The 11,498-nt window shown below is 45.2% G+C and overlaps 1 protein-coding gene across 1 annotated transcript in view; it reads right to left on the reverse strand.

Annotated features, from left to right (window-relative positions):
* Srp72 (signal recognition particle 72) overlaps positions 1-11,137 on the reverse strand; it is a 51,382-nt gene extending 40,245 nt beyond the window's left edge. Inside the window, exons 1-9 of the mRNA XM_065429997.1 lie at positions 10,911-11,137; positions 10,402-10,519; positions 10,164-10,284; positions 10,005-10,070; positions 8,873-8,947; positions 8,684-8,801; positions 7,171-7,243; positions 7,013-7,093; positions 888-945 (exon numbers count right to left, since the gene is read on the reverse strand). Coding sequence (XP_065286069.1) covers positions 888-945; positions 7,013-7,093; positions 7,171-7,243; positions 8,684-8,801; positions 8,873-8,947; positions 10,005-10,070; positions 10,164-10,284; positions 10,402-10,519; positions 10,911-11,016 — 816 coding nt within the window. The 5' untranslated portion in view covers positions 11,017-11,137. The remainder of the gene's footprint in view (positions 1-887; positions 946-7,012; positions 7,094-7,170; positions 7,244-8,683; positions 8,802-8,872; positions 8,948-10,004; positions 10,071-10,163; positions 10,285-10,401; positions 10,520-10,910) is intronic.
* Between the last annotated feature and the right edge of the window lie 361 nt (positions 11,138-11,498).

The following is an 11,498-nucleotide window of genomic DNA, read 5'->3' on the forward strand; positions in this document are numbered from 1 at the left end:
ATTTTTAAATTCTTGGCTCAAGTTATGTGGGACACCCTGTATATATATATAATCTCAAACGAGATTATATAGTTGACAGTGTCCATGGCATAGCACCGATGTGGAGTTTGTTACTTTTAATGTTCAGAAGTCGCCCTCAAACCTAGTTATCAAAGAAATCAAGGGGCTCATTTATTTTCAGGAAGTTCTAAGGGCACTTGAATCTCTTTTTCCAAATTCAAAGAGGAATTCAAACTCTGCTCAATATCTCTTTACTGCACCTATTCCAAATTGTCCAAGTTGCCACAGTTGGCAATGGCAGTGATAGTGAAAGGCGCAAGCAGCTTTAGCCTGGAAGCTTAGTCAACAATTGCTCACCCTGAACACCTTCTTTACTGGCACTGAGGCACACCAACGAATATCAAACAAACCAGTATACACTCAATAACGAGGCACAGATGCGATGCTTCCTTGAAAACTGTATTGTGGCCATAAAGTGACACTGCAGCATTTTTTTTTTTTTAATTCCCTACAGCAGTCCCCTAAATGTCTTATGATTTACATGATCTAATCATGTCCCATAAGTTTGGACTGGTGCGTATGCACATCACTGAACATTCAAGAAACTAGTAATACATAGGAAAACAAGGAATAAATGTGATACTTTCTTAAAGACTATGCAGCACTGCAGCAGTCCTCAACATGTCCCATAATTTGCACTACAGAAGCTTTCCGTTCCAAGCTCTTCAGCAGAGGGAACTGCGGCAGGTGCAGATGTTGAGTATCATGCGATTCTGGAAAGCTTCAGGGATGGGAATGCGTACATGCACTATGTGTTTTGTTAGCAGCCAGGAACTTGAAAATAAGTAAACATCACCATCTACAAGATAGAAGACAGATTTCCTTACCTTGTTTATTGTTACAATGTTGTTAGCTGCCACCGCTATGATGGCATTGTCTGAAGGTCTGCAACAAAATGGCATTCAACTATAGACAACGAATATATTAAAAAAACATGCAAACTTGCGTCCAACACTAAGAAACAAAGTCTCGCTCAATTTCGTTAGCCACACCTACTCAGCGTTTGTAGCATAGGTGTACGGAGGGCTTTATATTAGGAAGGGGGAGGAGGGCAAACTATACTGCAGGCCAGACTTGGTGCCTTTCAACAGTGCTTCCTTAGCCATTTTGTGTTTATTAGGAGGTTTTCATTTTTCACATTTATCTTTTTAACATTGAAGATTAAACCAGACCATTCAATAACCTTTCCCAAAAGGTTTTCTCCGATGGAAACATCTCAGCTGTTGGTAACACAAAATGTTTCTTGATCAGACTTTACTGGTGGTTTTATCCTCACCTTGTTATGAAAAATAATACCTAGGCTTGAGGGCAGGGTATTTTGGGAGAGGCTACCTAGCACCTCCCGAAATACCTGCCTACATCCTTGCTCTCAGGCCACGGTACTAAGGTTACAGAGCTAAAGCATGACACAAGACAAGACTTCAACCAAGGCCAAGCCTGTCTGTTGTAACCTGGTCATGTGTCCTGCTTTCACGCTGACTTTAGTAATTATAAAAAATTATTAACTAGCCCAACACATCATGCTCATGCATGTAAATAGGACACTGTGGGGGCATTCACCTAAGCATTGCTTCCTGTTTCATATTCTGTTAGAGGAATTAAAGACTGTGTAATCAACCTGTGCCCCCTGTTGTGCCATTACCACAAGCCCGGATCCCGAATCTGCAAGATGCAGAATCTATCCTGCGAGCGCCACAATTCTCCCTTCACCAGTCAAGAGGCTGCGCCTTCGTGCGGGAGAAGCCTCGGCGAAGCAGCGTGTTCAAACGTGTTCGCGTGTGCCCGACAGTCCGGCGCCGCACCTCCCTTGCCTGGAGGACACCGCGCGCGCGAACTTTGAACCGGGTGGCCAGCGCGGTCGCTGGTTGGACCCCTCGGACGACCGTCGTGTGCTGACTTTGTATTGGGCCGGTTGAGTGACAATGGGCCTCGGGGATTATAAAAGCAGCGAGACGCCGCCTGGAAAAACAGGATCTGCCGACCCCACCTGGAGAGAGGGTCGCTCCCGACTGGGGTGAGATGTGTCACGCGTTTTCGCCGGACGCCGTCGTGCGAGAACAGTCGCGTTTGTGTGAGCTCTCGGCCCCAGTGCCGATCCGTTCATGTCCTGTATGATAACCTGTATATAATGTATAAAGTCCCTTTTGTTATTCTCATCGACGCCAGGCTCGGAGTCTTCGCTACCAACGCTCTGTCACGAAACGGGTGACGAGCGCTACGGGACCACAAAGCCGTAATCGTGGTGCAGCGGTACAAGTTCGTAACACTGGATGGCAGCTACGGGATTGACCGGCATCAGCTACCTCGGCGCGGTGAGTGCCTGAAGTTTACCTCAAACACCAGACTTTCTCTGACACAGGTTATAGTAGCTTAGGGAAGGATTTGGTGTTGCATTGTGATAACCTTGTGTGTTTCAAGCCTAGTAAGAGTGTTTTGGAAACCAGGGGATGCTGAGGGGGTAAACAGGGCAGTGTGTGAAATACTTGCATATGTCTTACTAGTAGCGTTATAGTAGCGTACGGCAGGTATATTCAAAAAGGGTAAACAGCAGGAGGACAGTGTGAACGATGGAGAAGTACAAGGTGAAGGAACTTCTCGAAATTTGTGAGGAGTTGGGCATTGAGTTGGGCTCAACCAAAAGAAAGAATGCGATCCTTGGGGTCATGAGGACTGGGGACGTAACGGCTGAGGAAGCCGCAGAGGCCTTGGCGGGTATCAATGAACGTCGGGAAAGGGAGGAAAGGGAGAAGGAACGTTGCGAGCAGGAAAGGAGAGAACAGCAACGTCGCGAGGAGGAAAAGGAGGAAAGGAGAGAACAGCAACGTCGCGAGGAGGAGGAAAGGAGAGAAATTCGTGAGCACGAGCTTAAAATGAAAGAGTTGGAGACCCGAAATAGCTCGCCAGCGCCTAGTCTCACTTCTAACGTTCCAAGAATACGCGATCAACTTCCACCCTTTGTCGTCGGAGAGGATATGGCCAAATACCTCGTGAAATTTGAGCACGTGTGCGAACGGAATAGCATTGAGCGATCCCTCTGGGCACAGAATCTGTTAGCGTTGCTTCCTGGGGAGGCATCAGACGTAATAACTTGCTTATCGAAAGAGGAGTTTGAGAGCTACAGTGATGTGAAAGAAGCGCTACTGCGGAAGTACAAATTGTCGCCCGAAGCTTTCCGGCAGAGGTTCCGGTATGCAAAAAAGGGTAAGGAGTCGAATGTTGACTTCGCGTTTCGTCTAAAAGCCGACTTGGTGGAATGGCTGAAGGGCGAAGAGGTTTACGACGACCGCGACAAAATTATCGAATGCATCGCGTTGGAGCAGTTCTACCGTTGCATTGATGAGGATGTCCGGCTCTGGCTGCAAGATAGGCTAAAGGAGGTTAAGCTAAACAAGGCAGCAGAGTTAGCGGAAGAGTATTACACCCGCCGCAGCTTGCACAGCAAGGCAGTGCGCATAGACAAAGCAGATAGAAGAGATGGGTTTTACGGGAAGCCCGACGAACGGAAGGAAATCACGCGTCGCGAGTTTCGGGACGACGAGTCCCTTCCCAAAGAAACTGTAAGGGATGGACAGAATGCATCTCAGAATGATGACGATGGTCCGAAACAGCGAAACGAAATGACGCGTTCTTTTGAAAAACGGAGACCGTTAACCTGCTACAATTGCAAAAAGCAAGGGCACATCGCTGCAAGCTGCCCAGAGAGAATTGCGTTTGCAACGATACAGGAAACTCACAAAAACATACGTCTATTGGAGCCCTATGTGCAGGAAATTAAGGTAAACGGCAAGAAGTGCCGTGCACTTCGGGACTCTGCAGCAACTATGGACGTTGTTCACCCGTCTTTCGTCTCCTCGAGTAATTTTACGGGAGAGGCAGAGCTCGGAGGCTGGCCTAGGCGAGCGGGTCCTGGAGGTGAGTGGGAGTGACGCGTGCAGTGCTAGCCGCGATAGAGACGCGACGCCGCAATTAGGCGACGCGGGCTCCACACTCGCTCCGGTTTCCGCCAGCTGGCAGGAGCAGGCTGCAGTTGAAAGGGAAACTCGGATTCGCGAACAACAGGAAGATTGTTCACTAGCCGATCTGAGGAAGAGCGTCAAACGGGGAGTGAAAGAAAAGGGGGTTTCATTTGGCAAGGAATCTGGCTTATGGTGCCGCCGCTACACGGATAAGCAGGGTCGCAAATATAAGCAGCTTCGGATTCCGCGAAAATATCGCCGGGAAAAATGAATGACCTCATTTGCTTCCTCAGAAGTATGTTTTCGGTCCAAAGCGATTTCAAGGGGACCATTCTATTTGTCATTATTATTGCTGATTAATAATTGTTTCTATTTTGTTGCGTTGTTAATTTGAAAACTGGTTGTTTGAGCCTTGTGTACTAGATCGCACACCTGCCTCTTGTTGCAGCGGGAGAAAAAAGGGGAAAACAATTTAGTTTGGTTGATTTGAATTATGGCCTTGTCTGGTGTTTGACGGGAGACAGAGGGCACTTGTTCGTGTTGGGTGTTGCCTTTTGCCGGTCGGTTTTGCAAGCTGCAGAACGACCAAGCGGGACCAGTGGCGAGAAGCAAGGTCTTAGGAACGACCCGAGCGGAGCTGGTCAAGGTGCCTTGGCGACGACGTGGTGAGCAGAGCTCCTGTCCTGGCGAGTCGGACCTGGGCACGTGAAGTTACCTGGCGTCCCGACAATGGACGTGAACTTGGACGAGCCTGACGAACGTGCGCGCCTGGCATCCGAGCCACGTGGAGGCAGCTCGTCTTCCCGGCGCCTTATCTGAGGGCGGGGATGCTGTTGTGCCATTACCACAAGCCCGGATCCCGAATCTGCAAGATGCAGAATCTATCCTGCGAGCGCCACAATTCTCCCTTCACCAGTCAAGAGGCTGCGCCTTCGTGCGGGAGAAGCCTCGGCGAAGCAGCGTGTTCAAACGTGTTCGCGTGTGCCCGACAGTCCGGCGCCGCACCTCCCTTGCCTGGAGGACACCGCGCGCGCGAACTTTGAACCGGGTGGCCAGCGCGGTCGCTGGTTGGACCCCTCGGACGACCGTCGTGTGCTGACTTTGTATTGGGCCGGTTGAGTGACAATGGGCCTCGGGGATTATAAAAGCAGCGAGACGCCGCCTGGAAAAACAGGATCTGCCGACCCCACCTGGAGAGAGGGTCGCTCCCGACTGGGGTGAGATGTGTCACGCGTTTTCGCCGGACGCCGTCGTGCGAGAACAGTCGCGTTTGTGTGAGCTCTCGGCCCCAGTGCCGATCCGTTCATGTCCTGTATGATAACCTGTATATAATGTATAAAGTCCCTTTTGTTATTCTCATCGACGCCAGGCTCGGAGTCTTCGCTACCAACGCTCTGTCACGAAACGGGTGACGAGCGCTACGGGACCACAAAGCCGTAATCGTGGTGCAGCGGTACAAGTTCGTAACACCCCTTCCTCCTTCATGCATACACCTATGGGCTACGATTTTGTGGCGATACCTTTACCGATGCCAATCCCTTTCGCGCTTTTCGCTTTCGTGAGTGGTCAAGAGACACTCCCCTGGGCAGAGTGTCAAATGTGGCCACTCACAAATACGAAAAGCGCCGAAAGGCATTAGCATCAGGAAAAGACATCAGTACAAAATCCCGGCCATGGTCTGTAATACAGCAAGTGCATCACCAGCGGCACAAGGGCAATGCCCCATTTATGTGCATCAGGACAAGCTCGGCTAAGGACCACACAAGAGGGCCATGTTGGCATAACAGAAATCTAATTCTCGCACACCAAGTAAGAGAGCGAACAAGGAACAGAGACTGAGAACATCAGTAAAGGCTTCGTACAACGCAACTGGAAAAACATACTTGGTTATATAAACATCAATGTCGAGAGGTTGCCTAGTGCAGGTCACATAGGAGCAAGCTTTATCACAGGAGCTACAAAATATACATAGAAACAGAGAGATTGTCCTGCTTCGTATTCACTGAACTGATTCTGATGAGCCTCCCTTGTTGCATTTAAAAGGGAAAGTTAACATCTACGAAATGTTTGGAGCAGATTTTTTACTTATGGCTATGAGATTTTAAAAGAAACTTGCCTAAAATGGGAAATTTTTTAAACAGAAGAACTTCTCAGTGAGAACAGATATAACACTGTGGGCTGCATCAATCAGGGCATCCAAAGCAGACAAAATGGATATATCATACATAATTCTGAAATATAGCAATGTTTTGCAACTAGATTCTATGCAAGATTCATGTAACCAATGTGAAGTTTCACGTAAGCTCCCTTAACAAATACTTCGTATTTTGTCAGCTTTAGCCATTCTTATAGGGCGCCGCTAACAGAATTGCAGTATGTTTTTGCCGCAGAGTTGGGTAGCTGTAACTTGGTGCTTCAATTCTTTTAATAAGGAGAGTGAACCGAGCAACTTGGTATCGATTCATGTCGAAAATATAGTGCTACATAAGATGAAGACAAAGGAAGAACACACCACTAGCGCGGTTATCAGAAAGAGCTTGGGGTGCGTTCTTCCTTTGTCTTCATCTTTTCTAGCGCTGAATTTTCAACAAGTCTTTTTATTTTTAGAAAACTTTTGTAACACATTTCGAGGCCCTAGATGAAAATTATGCTTTGAATAGTCAGTAGCATTAAAGTTTTTTTCTTGAATGTGACAAGTTTTGTTAAAAATTATTGGGCAGCAGCCCAAAGAGCATTTCCATTATTTTTATGCAGTATTTTCAAAGGTAAATTGGACTTTGTCTCGAACTAAATAAAGCCTTCTCACTTTGTCTTTTTCAATTTCTTGGAAGAGAAATTACAGAACCTATCAATGGCATCACTTTTGTGGAATAAAAACATTTTGTTACATCATGGGCCACAACTGATCTTGAACTACATAAACCAAAGGCAAATGCTAAAAACCAAGCGCTGTGCAATCTGCTTTCATATCAGAAATGTTACAGGAGTCTACTCACCGTTGTTTGAGTGTTAGATTGTACAGTTTCATGGCCTGGTCAGGGAAGCCTAACCTCTGCTTGGCATAACCTAGTTGTGTCCTGCAAAAACATGTGCTTGAACACCTCGGCCCAAACTGTGACTGCAGAAGGCACGAGATCACCTAGCACTAGCATACCTCACAATGGCCAGCTCTTCCTCTATTTCATCCTCAGGAACATCATCTTCTTCTAGCGACTTTTTGCATAGTTCTGTTGACAGTGCAAAGTAGGCAGTCACACAGTGATATCACCTCAGTGTATTTGTCATGCACAACTTCTTAGTAGTCAACATTGAAAAACTTGTACCAATTCATGCAAAGTTTCCACATTAAAGCCTTACTGCAATGAAAGTTCACTTCGGTAAAGTTATTACAAATGAGTAGTGTTATGATTGGACTGAAATTCAGCATCGCAAGTCCAGGCAACATTCCAGCTTGCCTGCCTTTGTCGAGTTCATTGCCCTCCTCTCCGAGAAAGCGTCATCACTTTGGCACCTGCCACTTCCTTGAGCTGACCCAGGCAACAGGGCAAGCAATGAAGGGGAGAAGGCCACTGGCGTCTCAAATCACCAGGACGACCAAAAGTGTGGGGCGAACAATCAGGTGCTGGCACCACCATGGATGCACCCATAGTCTGAGACAACCTGTTGTGTTACCTATCTTACTATTGCACCATTGTGGAACATTTCATCACTCACACAACAAGGGACAGAGGTTGCGTAGAGGGGAAGTGTCAAACTGCAGCTTTCATTTCGGGGGCAGAATATTCATACAACTGCACTGCATTCAGACAGGTCTTTACTGCACATGAATTTCTCATGTGATACAATCTTAGCAGATGTCACAGAAATTACAGTTTAAGTACATCTATAACTACCTTTGCTAAAGAAAGCATGATTTGGTGGGTTAAAAAGAACTGAAGACCCTTGGCTCCAGCACCAATCACAACAGCAACAACTATTAGACAATGTCACAACCATCTCTTCACGGACCAGTTTTGTTTTCAGCTTCAGTTAGTGGGCTCATCTCAACATAACTATGCCAGGCTGAAGAAGTGTCATACCTTACTGTAAGGCATGCTGCGTGCCATACTCTCACATTAGTGATGAGCTCTGCATTATAGTGCACACATTCTGAATGCACACCCTATCGCCAAAGCAAAGGCCAGCTGGCTATAGCCAGAAATGGTCAGCTGGCATTTACTTTCTGTGGCATGTAGAAATCACATCGGTTACTGAATAATGACACACTGTTCATACTTAAAAATTTGTTACTTCTTACATTATCACCTTTAGTGCAAGACATGGTTTTCCTGCTCTTTAAAATAAAATTTAATTCATGCAACAGTATATTCTTTTCTGATATACTTTTCATAAGAGCATTCATTCCATTAAAATTGATGCCCTTTTCATGTAAATGAATAGGAGCACAGAACATTCAATTTTGTGAACCACATTGGTCAATGGCATTGAGTGAACAATGAAAATAACCACCCTTCTTTAAAAAAATTACAATACTTTAGTACCTGAAGCTAACACAAATCAACTAACAATAAAAATAAGCTTAACAAGGTCAAAATTTGTAGTCTCACTTAAAAATGGTAAAGCAATAAAAAGTAGGCTTTTGCTTAAAGTAGGCAAAAAATACTTGCCTTCAGCTTGCACAAGTTTCTGAAGTGCATCGGCAAACTTTGCCAGACCCAGCAAACTGCAAGCTTTGTTATAGCACAACTCATATGAACCTTCTCCTAGACTTGGAGCACCTTTCACCTGAAAGTGTGTCCACACCATTGGAACAACATAAGCTTGTTTCCAGGCATTAAAATATCATAGGCACATACCTCCTGTTGAGTCTGCATCGTCAAAGAAGCTATGACAGCTGCAAGATTTGTTTGTCTTTCCTCTTCATATTCATCCTTAAAAGAGACAAAAAAAAAACATGGTGTTGCTGTTAAGATTGCAACAATAATCATACAGGAGAAGTTTCTGTAAGCCTTAGTTAACCGTTTTCATTTGGCTGAAAAGTGCTCTGGCGAATATCTCACGTTCATCACTTAAATGGTCTCGCTTTTAAAACGTGCAAAAATCTGATCAACAATAAAGCCAACACAACCTTGACTGCCTGAAAAATTAGGAAAATGTCAAGTGAGTAAACTTTAGCAGAGGCATAAAAGTTTTCAGCACATATAACATTGTGCTTCACCTACAAGAAAAGATTCATTGCTGCCCTCCTAGTGCCACAGACCACTAGATGAACCATTAGGCAGTACGTGTAGACTACGTCTACACGAACTGCACACATGCAGCATGCACACATACATGCACACACAACAGTAAAGGGGGAATATTGGGGATAGAATGCATTTCTTTTGAAAGCTTGTCCCCCTTAGCAGACACCTTTTGTAAGACACCTTTTGTGGGATACATGCGACCTTTATAGACAATTATTTACCTTTAGAAGCAGCACACAAGCAGCAGTCAACTTGGAACAGCACAAACTGACAAGCATCGCATAGTCCTTAAAATCATAGTGACTGCTTCAACAACTCTGCCATTTCCGTTTTCAATTGTTTGTTTCTATAAACTTGCTCAAAACAAGTGCCCCTCAGGAGACTGGTGTCCTCTCTCACCATCAGGAACAATTCCAACAGAAGGTTTAAAGACCGACAAGCAAGCCATGTTTGTGAACAGAATAAATTTTTCCGAAAAGTCATGGAACTAGTCCACATTCGTAAGCATTATGAAAAATTAAGGGGAGTCGGCAAGTACACACATACTCTAGTTTGTTATCCACGGCACCTAACTATAAGTGGGCCAGGATTTAGAAGAGACAGCTCGCATAACCTCTTCGAACAAAATTCTGATGACAACCAAGCAATGTCATATTTAGCGCTGAAACCTCACATTCTTCTTAGAAATTGAGAAAGCTCCTCTCACTACTTGGACTGAGCAGGTAAATATCAAACAACTAACCTCAGAGTTCTTGATGAGGTCCTTGTAGACATCAAAGCATTCCTGGTAGTTTTCAAGCCTATATAGCTGTAATAAGTGAAAGCAACAGTTTATTATAAACACAACTTTACCACTGGTATTATGGTTGAGGTACTGCAGATGTATATAAACGCCACATACCACTTGTGCTTTCAACTCTTTAACTCTAAAGCTCTGCGTAGTAATGCTACTCAACAAGTTCCACGCCTCCTTGGTGTCATTCAATCGGTATAAACAATATGCCTTCTCAAAAACCACGTCCCTGTTGCAATAGAAACAGAGCAAATTAGTGCACACAATCATATTTTTCTGTGTTTTGAATGTTACATACACTGGACTAAATCTCGCAACGAGTCAGCTACGGCAGTTGCATACACACCCGATGTTTTTGGAGTTCTTATTGATGACGTCGATTGCATCCTTGAAGTTTCCTAATTGTATTAGGCACACCACCTTGCACTGTAACGCTTTTTCTTCCGTCGGAAACTCATGCAAGACTGAAACAGAACAGAAACCGGTTAAGTACTGCACGCGAATGTCAAAGCAACGTAACACGCTTAACAGAGTGCGTCGCTCAACTGACAGCAGTTTATTCATTTTGAACGAAGACAGTCAATGTTTTATACCTTGTCCGCAACAAGCAATAATCGGTATTGAGCAATATAGACGAAAACGCACTGTTTAGTAGTTAATGGTATGCAAGGGGGTCGCCATATGGGCTGAACGAATTAAGGTGATCACGAGTGGATTTCGTCAAAGTTAACAACAGAAACACAAAGTTAACGTTAAGAGAAGCGCGCAACACCTACGAATTCCTCGCTCTAAGTGGTAAAAACAGCGAGGCAGAACACGTGAGTGCGCACGAAGACCATGTGAAGACGTACTTACTTTTGTCACAAACCTTCAGGGCTCGGTCGTACTCTCCGCTCTTCCCGCAACGGCTAAGCTCAAGGTAAAACCCAGACAGAGCAGCCGACGTGTTTGTTTGAGCCATGTTTCAGGCAGAAAAGAAAAAAAAAAACACGCGGCACAAACTTTACCAACTTCTGCCAGCTTCTTTTGCCTCGCTGCCTCCAGCGATGGACAGCAGCTATGTGGCCCGCCGATGACGGCGCCTCCTGGGTGCATAGTGAATCCTGGGTGCATTTCATGAATCGTGGCGTCGATGTAAAAAAAAAACACTCTTAAGGTAACCGAAAACTAACTCAAACGCCTGATAAAGTACCGAATAAAGTTAAACTATGTGTGATTACACCGTCTTTAAATAAAACGCATAGCAGACGCTTTTATCCCGCCAGTTAAAAAAAAAAAAGATTCCTTTCAGCCATTTAAATATCTGTAAATATCGCAAATATATAGATGGCGTTTTGCAACCAGTTTCGCTGATCGGTTTAGTTGATATTTCTTTCTGCTTCGTTGCTCTTAAAAACAGACGCCGGGCACGCTAACACCGCTTCGAAATTCATTAGCACTTGA

The sequence above is a fragment of the Dermacentor albipictus genome, chromosome 1 (genome assembly GCF_038994185.2).
Source record: "Dermacentor albipictus isolate Rhodes 1998 colony chromosome 1, USDA_Dalb.pri_finalv2, whole genome shotgun sequence".
In the NCBI taxonomy this organism is placed as follows: Eukaryota; Metazoa; Arthropoda; class Arachnida; order Ixodida; family Ixodidae; genus Dermacentor; species Dermacentor albipictus.